At 61.8% G+C, this 16,635-nt stretch overlaps 1 protein-coding gene across 7 annotated transcripts; it reads right to left on the reverse strand.

Moving 5' to 3' along the window:
* Positions 1-1,916: 1,916 nt before the first annotated feature.
* ZNF335 (zinc finger protein 335) lies at positions 1,917-11,209 on the reverse strand. 7 transcript variants are annotated; one of them, XM_032704792.1, is made up of 28 exons: positions 11,204-11,209; positions 10,668-10,899; positions 10,059-10,332; positions 9,630-9,707; positions 9,071-9,400; positions 8,795-8,926; positions 8,561-8,719; positions 8,195-8,453; positions 7,924-8,101; positions 7,730-7,842; positions 7,520-7,538; positions 7,201-7,317; positions 7,041-7,117; positions 6,789-6,949; positions 6,442-6,671; positions 6,258-6,366; positions 6,082-6,176; positions 5,675-5,958; positions 5,423-5,564; positions 4,963-5,352; positions 4,734-4,876; positions 4,264-4,397; positions 3,966-4,069; positions 3,795-3,872; positions 3,506-3,589; positions 3,272-3,337; positions 3,018-3,099; positions 1,939-2,679 (listed from the first exon to the last, which is right to left on the reverse strand). In XM_032704792.1, the coding sequence occupies exons 2-28, from the start codon at positions 10,866-10,868 to the stop codon at positions 2,561-2,563; spliced, it is 4,158 nt and encodes a 1,385-aa protein (XP_032560683.1). In that variant the 5' UTR covers positions 10,869-10,899; positions 11,204-11,209; the 3' UTR covers positions 1,939-2,560. The 7 variants fall into 7 exon arrangements, with proteins under 7 accessions (XP_032560687.1, XP_032560686.1, XP_032560683.1 ...); XM_032704796.1 differs by lacking the exon at positions 11,204-11,209 and having other exon boundaries at positions 1,917-2,679; positions 3,966-4,066; positions 10,668-10,868; XM_032704795.1 differs by lacking the exon at positions 11,204-11,209 and having other exon boundaries at positions 1,917-2,676; positions 10,668-10,868.
* Positions 11,210-16,635: the final 5,426 nt, after the last annotated feature.

Consider the following 16,635-nt stretch of genomic DNA (forward strand, 5'->3'; position numbering starts at 1 on the left):
CTGCCTGCCACTGGCCAGGACCCTGTCTCCAGCCCCCCAACTCTGCACAGCCTACATGGCCCCCACGGATGGGGTGCAGTGGCACCCAGGGGCTGGTGCTTGGGACCCACGTGAGCTCCACAGCCACAGGGACACAACACACCTGGGGCTTTACTGCAGTGCCCAGAGCATCAGTCCTGCCCATGACCCCAGCCCTGACCTGGTCCTGAGGCTGGGGTCAGCAGAACCCCCCCATGCTGTGGAGGGCTGGGTTGGAGGGCCAGGGGCTGGTGGACTCATGCCTGGTGGGAGAACAAATCCCCATATTGCCCTATCCTGCTCCTCCTATGTCTTGGCCAGGTCCTCACCCAAGCCCCAGCACTGCCACGCCTGCCGCTGGATTCCCGGCAACAGAGCAGTGAAGGGAAAGGGTCTTGCAGCCCCAGGGACAGCTGGGGATCCCTGCAGGCACTGGGGGGGCTCCTGTGGCTTGTGCAGAAGGGGCAGTGGGTGGGCACGGCAGTGGTGGGCAGCTGTGAGAGGGGCCCCAAGAGCCCACGACCCCCCGAACCACCCGCTCCTGCCGCCGCGCCTCCCTGCTAAGACTGGGATTATCCCACAGGTTGTATCCGTCATTAAATACCGACTAATAACGCTCTCAGGATATTAAATATGTAACAAACCCGCTTAGCGCTGGCCAGGACGGGAAGACGAAGGTCACCGGTGCTAATGAGCCTGGACGCACCCCTGGCTCCTCGCAGGCCCTGGCAACAGCAGAATGTCCCGGGGTTGATGTGCCAGTGCCGAGGGGTCCCAAGTCCCTGCACTGCCCCCATGGCCAGACCCCAGCAGCACCTGGAGCTCCCAATAAGCATCAGCTGGTGTTCTGGTCCCGTCCATCCCACCGTGCCTGGTCTTGTGCCCTTGAGCAGCCCCAGGCGTGGAAGCCACAGGGCAGCTGAACACTGGTGCTGGCTGGGACCTGCCCTGGACACGGCCCTGCAAGTGGCCCCATAACCTTGTCCCCACAGGACTCCTCCAGCCCTAATCAGTGCCACAGATCCACTTGATTAGATAATGGGGCTGTAATCTAGGAAAGCGCCTGTGGATTGCTGTGGCACACCCTGACCCTGCACAGCACAGCTGGAGAGGGAGGGCCACGGCCAGCCGCCGGCACACACAGCTGGACACCGACTGAGCCATGGCCGGGCAGGCACAGCCACGCACCAGCAGCACTGGGCATGGACAAGGCCAGTGTGAAGGCAGTGGGACGGAGCCACAGTCGGGATGAAGCCACAGCTGGGACAGAGCCACAGTCGGGATGGAGCCACAGCCAGGGCTGGTCAGCACAGGGGGCCACACACACCTCCCTGCCCTGGTGGTCGGGGGGGCCGGCCCACGCCCCCCACCCCTGCCTGAGCAGGACAGGGAGAGCCCATCACAGTGCCCAGGGATTGCACTGCCCCGGTCCCAGAGCTGTGGGGATTGGGCCTCACAGAGGCTCTCCCCGAGGCTGGGTGGTTCCCAGCCTTTTTCCCCCTCCGTGGATAATCAGTTTAATGCAGGAGCAGAGAACTAAAACTCTGCGATTAGCTGTTATAATCGCATGTAAATACGCCCAGACAAGCCGCTCAGGAGGGCAGTGTGGGGCTCCGGACAGAGTTACACGGGATTTAGGCTGTTTACCACTCGATTAATTTCATGACTCCAGCCCCAAGCCCACCGCTGTCCCAGCTGCCCGGCTCACTTCCCAGGAGTCAAGGTCACTCGGGCGGGAGGCAGCTGATAGCCCAGAGCATCTGCCAGCAGTGACGGGCCCAGCACAGCCCTGGGCTCTGGGACCCCTGTGCTGCAGCCCCAGAGGATGTGCTGGGGAGACCGGGCTGTGCTGTCCCCGCTGGCCAGAGCCCAGACCCCCAGGCAGGCACACACCCAGGTCTCCATCCCTTTTTATTCATAAGCGTAGTCAAAGCTTGAGAATGTCACAGCTGAACCCCTCCCACAACCACCGACGGCCAACACCAGAGTCCATCCCCTGTTCAGAAGAAAAATAAGAGCATCTTCCACCTCTGCCTCCTCCTCCTCCTTAGGTTTCTCCAGTCCAGAGCCCTGTTGCTGCCTGCCTGCAGGCTGGAGATGCCACGGGAGGGTCGGCTGCTGGCACAGTGGGACCACAGGCCCCATGGCTGTGGGGAGCACGTGGCTGTGGCTGCACACACCTCGCCTCTCACATCACACCACACAGCTGTGCTCAGCCCCACGGCTCCCCCAGGACCCTCATGTGCTGGCAGACACCGATCTGTATCTGCACACACAGACAATTCAGGATAAGGGGTTTCAGATCATCAAGTGCAACAGGCAAAGAGACCGTCCACACACGGGCTGCCCCTGCAGCTGCTGAGCAGTCTCTGGGGGGATGCACAGGACCCCACTGGCACGGGGCCGAGCGGCAACGTGTCCATGTCTGTGCCGCTCCGGCTCGGGCGTGTCCCTCGCGGCCCCGACGCAATAAGGCAACTGCTGGCTGGGGCTGCTGCCGGCGTGGCCACCTGCCCAGCGCGGTGCTCAGCCCTGCCCAGTGCTACTCTGCCAGCGTGATCACGTCGTAGTGGATGCCCGGCTGCAGTTGATGGATCTGCTCGGCCGCCGCCTCAGTGCTGAAGACGCCCTGGGCCTGGGCCATCGCTGCATCTGCCACTGCTGCAAGGAAAGGGGGGTCAGCACCACCTTGCAGGGTCCCCCCTCCTGCTCCCGGGGAAGGGACACACGGCCACCTCGCTCCTGTGGGGCTCATGCTCTGTGGAGCAGGGAGCCCAGCTCTGGTTAACTCTGTTCTGGAACTGACAGGCTCGGATCAGCAAAGATCCACCCTCGGACACCACAGTTGGCAGCAGAACAGCAATCCAGGCTCACCTTCCCAGTCCTCCCGCCCAGGGCCACTGCACAGCTCCCTGACAGCCCCAACCACTGTTGCTGGCAGGACTGGCACCCCAGGCCCTGGGAGGACCAGTCCATTCAGCCCAGGGCCCTGCTCCTACCTGAGACAGCTGAGTGTGCCGCTGCTTCCAGCTGTGCCTGGGTGACGAGCTGCTGCTCAGGTGACACGGGCATGTACTGGATCTGCACAGGGAAGAACAGGGAAGGCCTGAGGGAAGGGGCTCTTCTGCAGCTGCTCTCGCCACAGTCGCTGCATTGAGGTACCAGCCCATGAGCACCGTTTCACATCGCCCTCTCCAGGCAGGCTCAGGGATCACCTCACAGCAGCCCCTCCAGCTCCTGCCTGGCCCCTTACCTGTGACTCCGGGAGGAACTGGCTGCCCTGCTCATACTGGATGTGGGTGATCTGACCATCCTGTACCTGGGGACAAGCAGTGAGGCTGCATTAGGGCTGTGACTGTCCAGGCCCCCAACAAAGCTGTGACCGGAACTGAGTAAGCTGGAGGGGGCCCAAGGGAGCTCAGCCCCACACATGGCACCCTATCAGCCCCACCCACTGGGTGAAGGGAGTGGACAGCCTGAAGCTCACCTGGATGTGATGTCCCTCTGGGACAACAACATACTCCTGAGGAAGCAAGTGTGGGACGCCTTCCTGGGCAATAATGTATTGAACCTGCAAACACAGGAATTCAGACCCAGGAAAGATCACCACTGCCCATCCCCCACCACCACGGGGCTGGATCTGTCTGTCTCCTGTGCCTGTTTTCACCACCCCAGTGGCTCCAGCTCTCCCTACTGACCCCTGTTGTCCCCACTGCCACCAGTTCTCCCAGCTCCCACTTGGCAGAGTCCCCTGTCCGTGGGCCGTGTCCTCTCACCTGGTTGTCAGCGGTCACTAAGTGCTGTACTGTCTGCCCGTCTGCAGTCGTGATCTCCTGGATGTAGGCTGCCTCCTCCTGCAAGGTCAGTAAGTGCCCCATGTGGTCAGGGGGGCTGGGCCTGGCTGCAGTCTCCTGAGAGGGAGGTTGAGGCCAAGGGATCCGACTCACCTGGCTGGTGACGCTCTGCTCCTGTGTGACAAGGATGTGTTCCTGTCCCAGGGCTTGCTGCAGCCTCTCAGGAGCCAGCACGGCCTGGCCGGCCTGCAGAGCTGCTGCAATGCAGAGAGAGCTGCTGGGGACACCAGTGGGGACACTGCCAGGGCTGCCCATGGCCCCACTCCCCAGAGGCTGCTCCTGGCCCTGACCCAACTCAGCCCTGCCTGGCCCACGGGCTGGGTGAATCCTGCACAGGGTTCTGGCTGCAGGACACCTGCAGGTCAGTCCTGGTCACAGGGACACGTCTTACTGTGCAGGGTGGCCAGGGTGTCCTCATCACTGTTCAGGATGATGGTCTGCTGGGCAGCAGCAGGCCCTGGCCTCTTCCCCTCAGAGCTGTGCAAACGCTGTGTGTGGAACTTGAGGTGCCCATTACGGTTGAACCTATGGGAGGAGCAGAGCAAGCTGGAGTTTGCCACAGGACCCTGTGCTCTCTGAGACACAGGCCACAGGCACATCCTACAACATGGCCCATCCCAGTTCCTAGCATGTTCCCATCAGTGCCCAGGTACTGAACCTCCCCATGCAGAGCTTCCTTGGGGATGAAGCTGAGTCCACCTGCAGCAGGAATTGTTCCAAGGGCAGAGTCCCCTCTAACAGGGGCTGCTGCTGGGGAAGGGCTGGAGCAGTGAGCTCTGCCAAGATCCTGTCTCTCCTCTTGAACCTTGCAGAACTCTGTGGGATCTCCCAAAGCAGGAACAGCCCTGTTGCATCACTCACCTCTGCCCACAGACGTGGCACGCGAAGGGCTTCTCGTTGGTGTGGGTCAGCATGTGCCTGCGCAGGTCCTTCTTGTTCTTGGAGGCAAAGCTGCAGTGGGGGCACTTGTGTGGCCGGAGACTGGCGTGCTGGACCATGTGGCTCTGGGACAGGACAACAAGAGTTAGGACAGAAACACCGTTTTCCCAAACCCCTTGTTCCCAGGGCTGCTCTGTGCCAGGCAACCTACCCGGACCTCCGGCCAGAGCGTGGCAGTGAAGTTACAGTCGGGACACTTGAAGGTGCTGTGCCCAATGTGGGCTCTCTTGTGACTCTCCATCTCCGCTCTCCCTGTGAACATGGCTGTGCAAATCTTGCATGAAAACTTTTTGGCTGTGGAAATCTTGCACGAGAGCTTCTTGCCTGTGGAAACTTTGCACGAGAGCTTCTTGGCCATGCCTTGGAGTACAGGCCACTTGATCTTTGTGGATGAGACTTCCTGCCCCTCGGAGGCTGGGGATAAAGATGAGTCCTTCTGGAGCTGCCTGGTGACACACTGCACCAGGGGCCACTTGACGCCGGTGGGCTGAGCCTCCTGGCCGTCCACAGGTGAGGGAACTGCAGCATCCCCACTGAGGGGCTGTGGGAGAAATACCAGTCACACCTGCTCACACTGCTGCCCAGGATGGGGAGCAGGCTCAGCTCCTTACCTCCACAGTCTGGAACTGGCTCCCTGGGACACTGGATGACATGATGTAATGATTGTTATGGTCCTTCAGAGCCTCCTCCGTCATCACAGTCCCGCTCACCACAACTGCATGGGAGGTCTCCACAGGGCTCTCCTCCTCACTGATGGAGAGGACAAGGTCAGAGAGGCCCTGCCTCCTCCTCATCATCACTTAAAGCCTCCTCACTGGAGAGCAGAAGTGCCTCCACCTCCCCGCTCCTCCCTTACAGCTGACCTGTACAGCGTGCCAGGGGCCTGGATCTCCTCACTGATGGGTGCAATGATGCTGTACTCTGCTGTCCCGCCAAAGGGGATGGTGATCTGCTGCAGCTCCGAGCCACCCAGGCTTGCCTCCCTGTAAGCCTCCTGCACCAGTGTCTGCCCAGGCTCTGCCATGTGCAGCATCACCAATTTCTGCTGCTGCTGCTCCTTTGAGTCCACCTTTGCCTCCTCCTCCTGTGCCTGTGGCTCACAGGGGCCTGGTGTCTCTCCTGGGTCATCTGGCTTCACCACTGCCACCTGTGTGAGACAGCGGCTCAGCTGAGGGGAGCAAGGCTCTGCAAGACACCCCTGTAGAGGAACAGGGTTGGGAAGCCTCCCTTTGCCACCCCCAGCAGGTCTGGCCTTCTCAGCCCTGCTCACCTGCAGTGAGCCTGTGGCCAGCTCTCGCTGGGCGCTCATGTTCAGCAGCAGATCCAGGGCTGTCTGTGTGGCCAGCTCTGCTGATCCAGCCACATCTGAGGGGGCGGATGGGAAGAGTCAGGTAGGTGCTCGCCCACCTCCTCCCCATTCCAACCCCTTCCCGGGAACTCACTGACCTTGTTCGTAGATGATGGTGGCCCCTTCCAGGGAACTCTGTGAGAGGACAGGGGGTTCTGCTCCTGTGACGGCCTGGACCGTGTGGCAGGTGAGGGGGCCAAGAGGCGCCTGCATGAGAGAGGGAGCTGACAGCATGGCAGGTAGTGAGCACTGGGAGGAGCCGGGGCCGGGCACGGCACTCACCGGTGGGCTGGCCTCCGGCTCAGCTGGTGCCTGCACCTGGCTGTGCTGCTGCTTCAGCTCCTCGATCTGCTGCAGGGTGAAGAAGGGGCGGCGGCGGCAGGGCGGCTCCTCGGGGTGCCGCTGTGCCCACTCCTCGAAGGAGTCTGCGTGGCGGCACTGCACGTGCAGGCGTAGGTTCTTCTTGTGCTTGGTGGTGAAGTGACAGAACTCGCAAGCAAACGGCTTTCCTCCTGCAGGGCCCGGGAGGGGCAGTCAGGCACAGGGTTCCCAAGAGATGGCAGGGAGAGCAGGCAGGCTCTGACCTTCTCCGGGAGAAGGGGGGGTGCAGGACATTGGGCTCCTCTCACCTGTGTGCTTGACTGCCATGTGCGAGACCAGGAAGTCCTCCCGGAAGGTGGAATACTTGCAGATGCTGCACTTGTAGGGCTTGTCATTCATGTGTGACAGCTGGTGGTTCAGAAGGATCTTCTTGTCCTCGCAGACGTAGTCACAGAACTCACACTTGAACCTGCCAGGATAAAGCTGCCTGTCACAGGGGCTGAGGGGGAGTGGGACACGGGCTCTGCCAGGGCACGCCGTGGGCTGTGCCGGGCTCCCACCTGCGGTTGGCGATGGCCTGGATGTGTGTCAGCAGGTGCATCTTGAAGGTGTAGCGCTTCTTAAAGGACTTCCCACACTGTGGCGGAACAAAACAGAGCAGTGTTCACCTCCTGCCCAGCCCCACCTGCTGCCAGCCCCTCCCCAGGCTGTCTCCCTCACCTTGTCACACATGTGAGGCTTCTCTGTGCTGTGTGTCTTCATGTGCTGCGTAAGCCTCTTCTGCATGGGGTAGACACGGTTGCAGACGGGGCACGGGAAGGAGTTCAGCTTTGGTGGCTGGATGGAGAGCATGAAGATGAGCTCACCTGGACAGGCTCACCAGTTTCCTTACCCTCTCCCCCACTGCAGGACCTGGGCTTCCTCAAGAGATCCAGAAACAATGCCCTCAACAAGGCACTGAGAATTTGTGGAAGACCCAGATGTGCCTCTTCCCATATAACAGTGCTGAGAAACAAGCCAACAGAGTACTCAAACTCACCGGATCAGCTCTCTTCTTCCTAAAAAAAGAAAGAAGAAAAGCCCCGTGTGTGAGCCACACCCCAAGTCTGAGCCGCCTTGTATCCAGACACCAAAACTCTCCTATTTGGAAAGGGCCAGAGGTCAGGGGAAGGGGCAGCCACGGCTGCCCTCTCAGGGCAGGAGGAACAGTGTCAGTGCGATTCAGTCCCCAGGACTGTGCTTCCCTCACCTGTCCCGGCTGTGCACCGTGGAGTGCCGGATGACATCCTTCTTGTACACACTGGTGTAATTGCACTCCTCACACTTGTAGGGCTTGCTGCCCACGTGGTTGAACATGTGCTCCTGTAAGAAGCAGAACAGGGCCGTGAGACCTGGGGCTGCCAGGCACCCTCGTGGATTTGGAGCAGGGCAGACGGAGCTCACCTTGAGGGAGGACCAGCGCCGGGAGCGGTAGCTGCACTGCAGACACTTGAAGAGCTGCGGGTCGTTGGCCTCGTGCGAGTTGACGTGGAAGCGCAGATCGTCGTGTGTGAGGAACCGCGAGCCGCAGATCCGGCACAGGTACGGCCGCATCAGGGGCTTGGGGGACTTGTAGTAGTACCTGCAGAAACAGGAGCGGGACTCAGAGCTGTGGTGGCCAATGGGCTGGACCAGCCCTGGGCAGAGGCCAGAGGGCCCAGCACACCTCCCTCACCTGCGCCCCATGTACTTGCGGTATTTCTTGCCCAGGAAGCGGCGGGAGGGCCGCCCGCGCCGCCGAGGGACGACGTCTGCCTCCTCAGCACCCGCGTTGGAGGAAGGGTCCTTGTTCTCGGAGTCGGACTGGCTGATGCTTGGCTCTGCCAGGCTCTCACCCGTCCCATTCTCCAGGCCAGAGGAACTGGCTGCCTCCGAGTTCTGCAGCTCACGGCTCAGTGTGCCTTGGGACGTCACCAGGGGTTCCACCTCCCCTCCTGCTCCACAGAGCACAGCACGGCTCGGTCACACCCCCGCTGTTGGCTCCAGGAGCTTGTGCACCCCTCCCTGCTCCAGCACTGCTGTTGCCTCCCTCCTCCCTCACCTTCTGGCACATCCTGAGGCATGTTCTCCAGGCGAGGGAGCTTGCGGGGTCTCCCCGGGCGTCGGCGCGGCCTCTCCTCGCTGGACGTGGGGACAGTGCGGCCGTACTTGGGCTGTCGCCCCCGTGGCTCATCCTCAGCTGGGTTGTAGTCACTGTCCTCTGCAGGCAAGTGCCCCAAAATGTCAGACCGAGAAGAGACTAAGCTACTTAAGATGTGGGGAGAGCAAGTCCTACCTTCAGGGTCATCAATAGCACCAGCATCCATGATATCATCATCTTCTTCTTCTGGGGCCTCCTCCTCCTCCGTCTTTGGAGCAGCTCCCCCTTTTCGTGGTCGCCCTTTTTTCAAAGCCAGAGCTGAACCCACTGTCACAGAGAACAGGGAGAAAGCTCTTTTACCAGACTGTGTGCCAGAACAGGCCCTTATGCTCCAACTCCTCCCTTGTTTCTTCCCCAGAGAGCAGAGCCTGTCTGCAGCAAGGTAAATTTCTCTCAGCCCTTGGCACTCACCTGGCTGGAAGTGACGTTCTTTCATGTGGTTAATCAGCGTTTTCTTGGAGACACTCTTGTACTGACACATCTTGCACTTGAACTGCTGCACCACCACCACCTCCATCATCTCCTCCAGGGTCTCCATGTCTGGCTGGTCCAGCTCCTCCCCACCATCCGTCTCTTGACCCTGCTCTGGCTTTATGGACAGCTCCACCACTTCCAACTGTTTGGATGGGCCTGAAGGGCCAGGCTGCTCAAGGCACGTGGAGGTAGGTCCATCAGCAACAGCTTCTATCACCAAACTATTGGTCAGAGCAGATGTGGCCACCTGGGACACCATGGGAGCACCTGAAACACCAAAAACCCGCTCAGCCCAGGGGCAGACCGTCACTTGCATCCAGGGCTGTACCCGCACTGGGGGCACAGGGCTGAACACAAGCTCAGGGATGGCTCCTGACAGGACTGTGGAACAGGTGCCGAGGCAGATCCAGCTGGGATGCCCCCTCCAGGCCCCACTCCAGTGGCACAGGCTCACAGACAGACCCACCCACACAAACAGCCCAGGTTGCTCCCTCACCATCATCAGGGCCTTGCAGAATGAGGTACTGGGTGGTCTCTGCCCCTCCATCCTCCGCACTGGTCACGGCAATGCAGCCTGGCAGGGAGAGCAGAGAGGTGACTGCCAGACCCCAGGGCCACTGGGGCTCACTGGGGCTCTCCCAGCTCAGACACAAGCAAGAAGGTGTGAGAAGGGTCTGGCTCCCTGAATGGAGCCTGTCTGGGCTGAAGGAGCAGCTGTCCAGCAGCACGAGCTCCTTGTCAAACCCTCCAGCTACCACTTCTACTGCAGAGAAAACCCTGCTGACCTCTTAGACTCGATCTTAAGATGTTTTTTCCAACCCTAATGATTCCATGTCCATATTTCCCCCCACTTCCCGAGTTCTGGCACAGCAGCAGCTCCCTCCCAGCCCCCCAGGGCTATCTCCAGGTGGGAGCACACACTCACTCTGGATGATGTCCGGCCCGATCGTGGACTCAATGATTTTGTCAATGGCAGAGCCCAGGTCCGAGGAAGTGGATGCAGTGGAGTCTGACACGACTGTGGCTCCATCAGTGACCACACTGGAGTGGACCAGGACTTGTGGGGACTCTGACACCATGATGGACTGGCTCACAGTGGAGACACTGGAGACCAAGGTGGATTGGGCGATGGAGGATGAGTCTGGCAGGTAAACCCGGGGAACGACATCTGTGCTGGAGCTACTCTCCGAGACCTCTTCCTGGTAGAAGAAAAATAGTCCAGCTCAGCTCAGCTCAGCTCAGCTGAGACACCTTTGCCAGACCAAGCCCCTGGGGCAGCCAACATATGCAAATGACCCGGTGTATCACTGCAGAACTGCCAGGAAAGGCACCAGAGCAAATCCTTTGGTACCGACAAGGACCTGGACTTCCAAGGCTGTCCTTGCTACCAAGGGGAGTCCTGCTGCTCAGACCGGCAAGTACACACGGGATCAGAGGTGTAACAGAGCCTGCCGAGGCCGTAGAGCTCAGTCTGCCAGAAACGCCCAGAGAAACCCCCAGGAACCAGAACCACGGCCGCCACCCCGGCTCCTACCAAGGAGACCCCGCTGCTGTCAGAGCTCTGCCCCACGCCGGAGTCATCGGCGCGGGAGAGGGACCCCGGCCCCGCGGCGGCGTCGGTGCTGTCCGCCGACACGGCGTCCGAACTCCCGACGCCCAGCCCGCTCTCGGTGGGCTCCTCCTGCGCCTCCTGTGGGGCCGCGTCGCTGCTGCTCTCCACCGCATTCTCCTCCATGCCCGCCCTGCCGGGGCCCGCTACGCTCGACCTGCGGGGGGACCGCCGCTGTCAGGGCCGCCGCCGCCGCCCGCTCCCCGCCGGCTCCAGCCCCCTCGGGGGTCCCGGATGGGCGGGCGCGGGGCCCCGGAGAGGCCGCGGGTCCATCCCGGGGGGTCCCGGCGCCGCCCGGTGCCCCGGTCCCGTCATGCCCCGCGGCCCCGCCGGGCCCTCGGCCGCCATCTTTGCCGCGGGGTCCCCCCCGCCGCCTCCGCGCGCGCGCACACGGCGGGGCGGCCCCGGTGCCGCCGGGGCGGGGAAGCCGCCACCGCGCCGGGGAGAGGGGGCCCCGCCACCGCCGCCCGCCCGCCGGCCCGCGCCCTCACCCGGCCCGCCGCGGCCCCGCCGCGCCCCCGCCGGAGCCGGCACCACGACGGCCGCCATGGTCCCCCGCCCTCCCGCCGCGCAGCGATACGGCCGCGCGGACCCCTGCGCCGGGACTACTTACCACTGCCCGGCCCCCGCCCCGCCCGCGGCCCTCGCCGCCGCCTGGGCGCGCTCCTCGCCACGGTCGCCGTCGCCTCCCGGCGGCGAACGGCGCCGCCCGCGGGAGGAGGGAGGCCCCGGCGCCCCGCCGGGGACTACTTTCCCCGCGGAGGGCTCTCGGTGGTGCTGCGTTTGTGCGTCATGGCGTCAGGAAGCGGCGCCCGGGCCCTGAGCGTCGGCGTCGCGCCGGGTTGCGCTGGTCACGTGACGGGGAGGCGGAAGTGGCGGGGCCGGGGCTCGGTCCGCCCGCTCCGCTCCCGCCCGGCTCGGGCCCCCGGCGGGGGCTCTGCGGTACCGGCCGGCCCCGCCACAGCCTGCACCTCGGGCTGGCCGTGCAGCCCTGCCGCTCCGGTTCCCGTCCCGTAGCCCGCGGTGGGCTCGAGACTGGCGCGCCTCATGGGCGGGCGCCGCCCATCCCTGGGGCGACCCTGGCCCGAGGCCTCGCCGTGTTCAGTCTCGGCGGCCCTCCGCTGGGCTCTCGCTCACCTCATTCCTCTCCCCGCGGCGGTTCCCCCCTGCCTAGGTGGCAAATGACACCCCTTTGCTCTGCCCTGTCTGCCCATATTGGGGGGGCACATGCTCTAGGCTGCCCAGGGGCACCTCCTGATGCCGCAGCATTCCCACAGGGATGTGCTCAGAGGTGAGCGCGGTGCTGTGCCAGATCCTCCAGCTGAGCTCAGCTGTGCATGGCCTGGATGAAGCCCTGCTCTGTGCTGATGTTTTTAGCAAACCCTGGTGTTTAATGTTTCTCATGTTGCAGTGCTCTACTGAGAACGGCTCTATCCCGATTTTTTTTTTCTGGAGGAAAGGCAACTGTTTTGTGCCTAAGCTCTGCTGGGCCTGAGCCTGGCTGCTGGGCCTGAGCCTGGCTGCTGGGCCTGAGCCTGGCTGCTGAGCTGAGCCTGGCTGCTGAGCTGAGCCTGGCTGCTGAGCTGAGCCTGACTGCTGGGTCCCCATGGAAAGGACACAGGCTGTCCGGAGCCACCTGGATGGAGCCAGCCTGCAGTGCAGGTCGGGGTGGGCAGTGCCACCTTGTCGCTGGCCAGGACGGCCGGTGCTGAGGTGGTGCCAGCTGCAGGAGGACAGACGGTGTCTCATCTGGCGCAGTCTGTGAGTGCACATGTCGCCTGCCAGAAATCCGAGCCGGGGGGTGTGGGGCTGGATCAGCCCTCTAGATCGGCACTGGATCAGCACTGGTTCAGCGCTCTGCAGTGTTTGGCCGTGGTGCTCTGCTCCCGGGTGGCACAGGCAGTGCCCCTGGGTCGAGCCCCCCAAGCCCGGGGCTCCTCTGTGGGCGTTCTGCGGGTCCCTCGTGTTCTGCCCCAGAGGCACCGTGTGTCCAGCAGAGGAGCTGCTCTGCCAGCTGCCGCGCAAGCACCTCCCGGCTCTTTTTCAAGCTAATTAAATGCATCCTTGAAAGGTTTATGCCCTCATCCATCACCGCAGACAGCAGCGGTGAGCGCTGTCCCCGGGCCGGCCGTGTGAGTGCTCTTGCTGCCGCAGCGCTGCTCCTGCTGCCTTGGGGCCGAGTCCCCGCGTGCTGCTGCCGTCACCAACACGCCAGAAGCCCGAGAGACAGCTGAGGGGTTGTTTTGGGTTTTTTTTCTCCATTACTGCTCTTTAAAGCAGCTCTGTGGGGGAAGCGGAGCCGGGGAGGACTCGCACTGGCAGAACTCGGCAGTGCCTGTGACCAACCATGGCCTGGCTCTGTCTGGGCTGGGGGTGTCCCTTTTCCTCACTGTCAGAGGAAGCTCTCTCTGTCCGTCGGGGAGGGGGAGTGGTGTTGGAGGAACCTCTGGCAAAAGCTGCCTCCCAGGTAGAGGGAACGGGATGGATTTGTGTCAGACCAGCTGATTTCCCTCTTTCTGCCTTCAGTCAGCTGCTGTGTGAGACAAGTGAAGGATTTTCCCAATGGGTTGTGGCTCCAGGGCAAAGCAGCCTGAGCTCCGGGGGCCTCAGGGGTTCATACAGGCCCTCACAGTGCTGGCTTGGCCCATGAAAAGCTGCATCAAGCTTCCCTGTTGCCCTTCAGAGGTGCCCCATGTCCTCTGTCTCGGAGCATTGTCCCAGCAGAGCTTTGCTGCGATGGGTAACCTGCTATTTTTAAAAACGCCGTGTGCCCCTGAGCCGGGTGAGCGGGGGATTTCCAGGGCAGGCAGAGCACAGCTCGGCTTTGGAGGCACAGCTCCTCACTGATAATGCTCTGCTGTTGCAGCTCCGAGCCTGAAACCACTTCAGAGCCAAAGAAAACACAAAAGAGATCTCAGCAAGAGGCTTAAGAGAATCCAAAAACACGCGTTGGATGTGCATCCAAATACCTTAGTGGGGGGAGCAGCAGGTTAAAGGGCCTTTTGGGAATGGGCTGAGGAGACAACACAGTGCTTGTGCCTGGAGGACAAAGTGCTCAGGCTCGGGTGGGGTATGTTATGAAGCTGGGTTTAGTGAGTTGGGAGATGGGCTGCACTGACAGGCAGTCCCAGGCCCTGGGGAGGTGTCACAGCTCCGTTCTCTCCAGCCTGGATGTGGCACTGGGGAGGAGATACATCCAGGCAAGCTGCCACTCAGGCAGGGTGAGAGCATACCAGTGGGTGACCCTGGTTGGGGTCCCATTCTCGCCCTGCTCCAGGCTGCCCCTCCCCAGCACAGTTTGCTGACCCACCACAGCTCTTCCGTGAGCTCATGGCCTTGGTCACCAACCCAGAATAGGAGTTTGTGCTGAGCACGGTGCTCAGGGCAGAGACTCAGCCTCTCCCCCCACCCCTGCAACCCGAACCCCTGACTTCCACCACCGGTGATTTTGTCATCCGTGCTTGTTTGTTCCTCCTTGTTTCCTTTTTTTCTTTTCCAAGAAAACATTGCTGCGATGTTTATGTAGCTGCAGGGCACGAATCCACATCAAGGCTTGTATTTATATCCCACCTGGGAAGGGCGGTTGCATCAGCACATTTTGTAAAACGTTGAGCAAAGCAGCCCTTGCTGCAGGAAATGGTTTTTCTTCACACCAGATTGCCTCACCGCTCTGTGCCTTCCCAGCAGTGCTGGATCATGGAGAAGGCTCCTGGGGTTCTCCTGGGGGATCTCTCCATGCTGGGGTTGCAGTGAGCTGGGGTAGCTTCCCACCAGGCATCTCTCTGGCCCCTCTACCCTGCACCAGGGCTTGCTGGGCCACTGGTACTTACACAAGGAGCAGCATCCCTCCGGTGCTGTCTGTTCCTGTTGGGATCCCCACTTCCCAGAGCCCTGGAGTGGGTGGGAGTGCCATAGGATAACGCCTGTGTTCCGTGGCCACCAAGGCTGTGGCTGAAGCCATGGCCTCAGCCATAATGCCACCCTTGGGCTCGAGCAGGGCACTCCTGGGAGAGGCAGGAGCCATTCCCAGTGGCTCCTGAGAGGCTGGAAGAGCCCATGGAAGCCTGTGGTCTCACATGGTCCTCTCGGCACGGGGCAGCTTGCTGGCCCTGGTTCTGCCTGCCAGCCTAGAAGGTGCTGCTGGTGGCTGTGCCCTGGGCACAGAGTGACTCTCCCTGTGTGTCCTGTCTGTCCCACAGCCTCCTGCACCCCTACCCACTGCCAGAGCGATGCCTGTGCCAAGCCATGCGCTTCCTCTCCCATGTGTCTTGTCTTGCTCCCCTGTCAGAGCCATGGCTGCCATTCCTGCAAGGCTTTGGGACCATCAGCAGCCTTTCCAGGATGCGTTTGGAGCTGCTGAATGCAAACAGCTGGCTCCCCCGTGCCTGCCAGAACTGCTGCTCCTGCTGCTGGATGTTTTTTTTTCCCCTTCTGGAGGGAACCTGTGGCTTCCTTCCCAGACCCTGAGACCTCGGAGCCACGGTCCAAGGCCACTGGCTTCCACCCTCTCCCGTGCTGCTGATTCATCACTGCTGGTTAGTTAAAAAATGGTAATCAGCAAATTACTGAAATATAAGTAAAATAAACAAGGTGGGCAGAGAACTGTGTGTGTTGCAGGGCCCCAGAGGCCTCGGGTATGTGCTGTGCCGGGCTCTTCCCATTCCCTGTGCTCACCCCCTGTGCCAGCCTTTGCCCAGATAAGCTCCCCTGAGCGAGGGGTCAGTACCCAGCACTGCCTTGGGGCTCCCAGGCTCTGCCAGCCCTGCAGTCCTGCCCATGACTGGTCCGGGGAGGCTGCTCTGCTCAGTCCCCCTCCCTCCTGCCCCATGGGAGAAGGTCACTAAACCCCAGGGCTGAGCAGGCAAGCTCTGGGGTCACTGCCCACTCTGAGCAGCTCCCAGCCAGGTGCTCTTCAGCCCTTCTTCCACCCTGGCAGCACAGCAGCTCTCTCCATCCCGGTGCTCCTGCAGCCCAGGGGTTGCCTTCCTCCCCTTCCACAATGCCTGGTTTTGAAAGGTTATGTGGCCATGGCAGCTCCCGGAGGGCATCCAGGCCGTGTGTGCCATTCCCGGGCTGCCTGGGCTTTGTCCATATGCCTGTGTTGACAACTGAGCCGCTCTGAGTTAATTTGGCAGCAAGCTCTAGAACAGTTGTCAAATGTTTTACTGAAACCCGAGCGTGTTGCATCCACCGCCCTTCCTTCTGCTTCGCGCAGTTTACAATTAAATACCACCAGTTTTGCCCATATTCCACCTTCCACAAACCCCCGCTCCTTATTCCCGAGCCTCTCCGTCGCTGGCAGCCGCGGATTCCTGTCGCCGCGTTGTCCCCTCGCGCGGGCACGGGCAGGCAGGTTCCCCGTCATTGTCACAATCGCTGCTCTTCCTGTTTTAGCAGGCAGCTGCCGTGCCTGTGTCACCGTTGTCAGGCACAAAGCGCTGCCCACCCGTGCTGTGCTGTGCCACTGATGGCCCAACACAGCTGCTGTGCCCTCCGGAGCTGGCGGCCACCCAGCCCCCTCCTGCCCCGCTCATCTCCCAGCTCCTGCCTCGCCCCCATGAGGTGCCTCCACGGGGCTGATCCTGCAGGTCACCCCAAAGCGGATGCTGAGGGGGTGACAGTTGTGGGGGTGCCCATGAGCCCCCCCTTCCCAAAGGTACCATGAGTGACCTGGACCCTTGTACCCCTCTCACCTGCCTGAACACCCTGTGCTCCTGCTCCCGGCAGGTGGGAAAGTTTGGTAGAGCAAAGGTTGGTCAAAGGTGGAGGTAGAAGCTGAGGCGGGAGGAGGGTCAAGGGATGGGACGGAGTTTGCAGCAAAGCAAGTCCTGAAGCACAAGAGCCCTGCAGCACTTGGCTGTGTCACTGTGCTGGCCACTGGCCCTGGTGCCCA

Source organism: Chiroxiphia lanceolata, chromosome 17 (assembly GCF_009829145.1).
Source record: "Chiroxiphia lanceolata isolate bChiLan1 chromosome 17, bChiLan1.pri, whole genome shotgun sequence".
Lineage (NCBI taxonomy): Eukaryota > Metazoa > Chordata > Aves > Passeriformes > Pipridae > Chiroxiphia > Chiroxiphia lanceolata.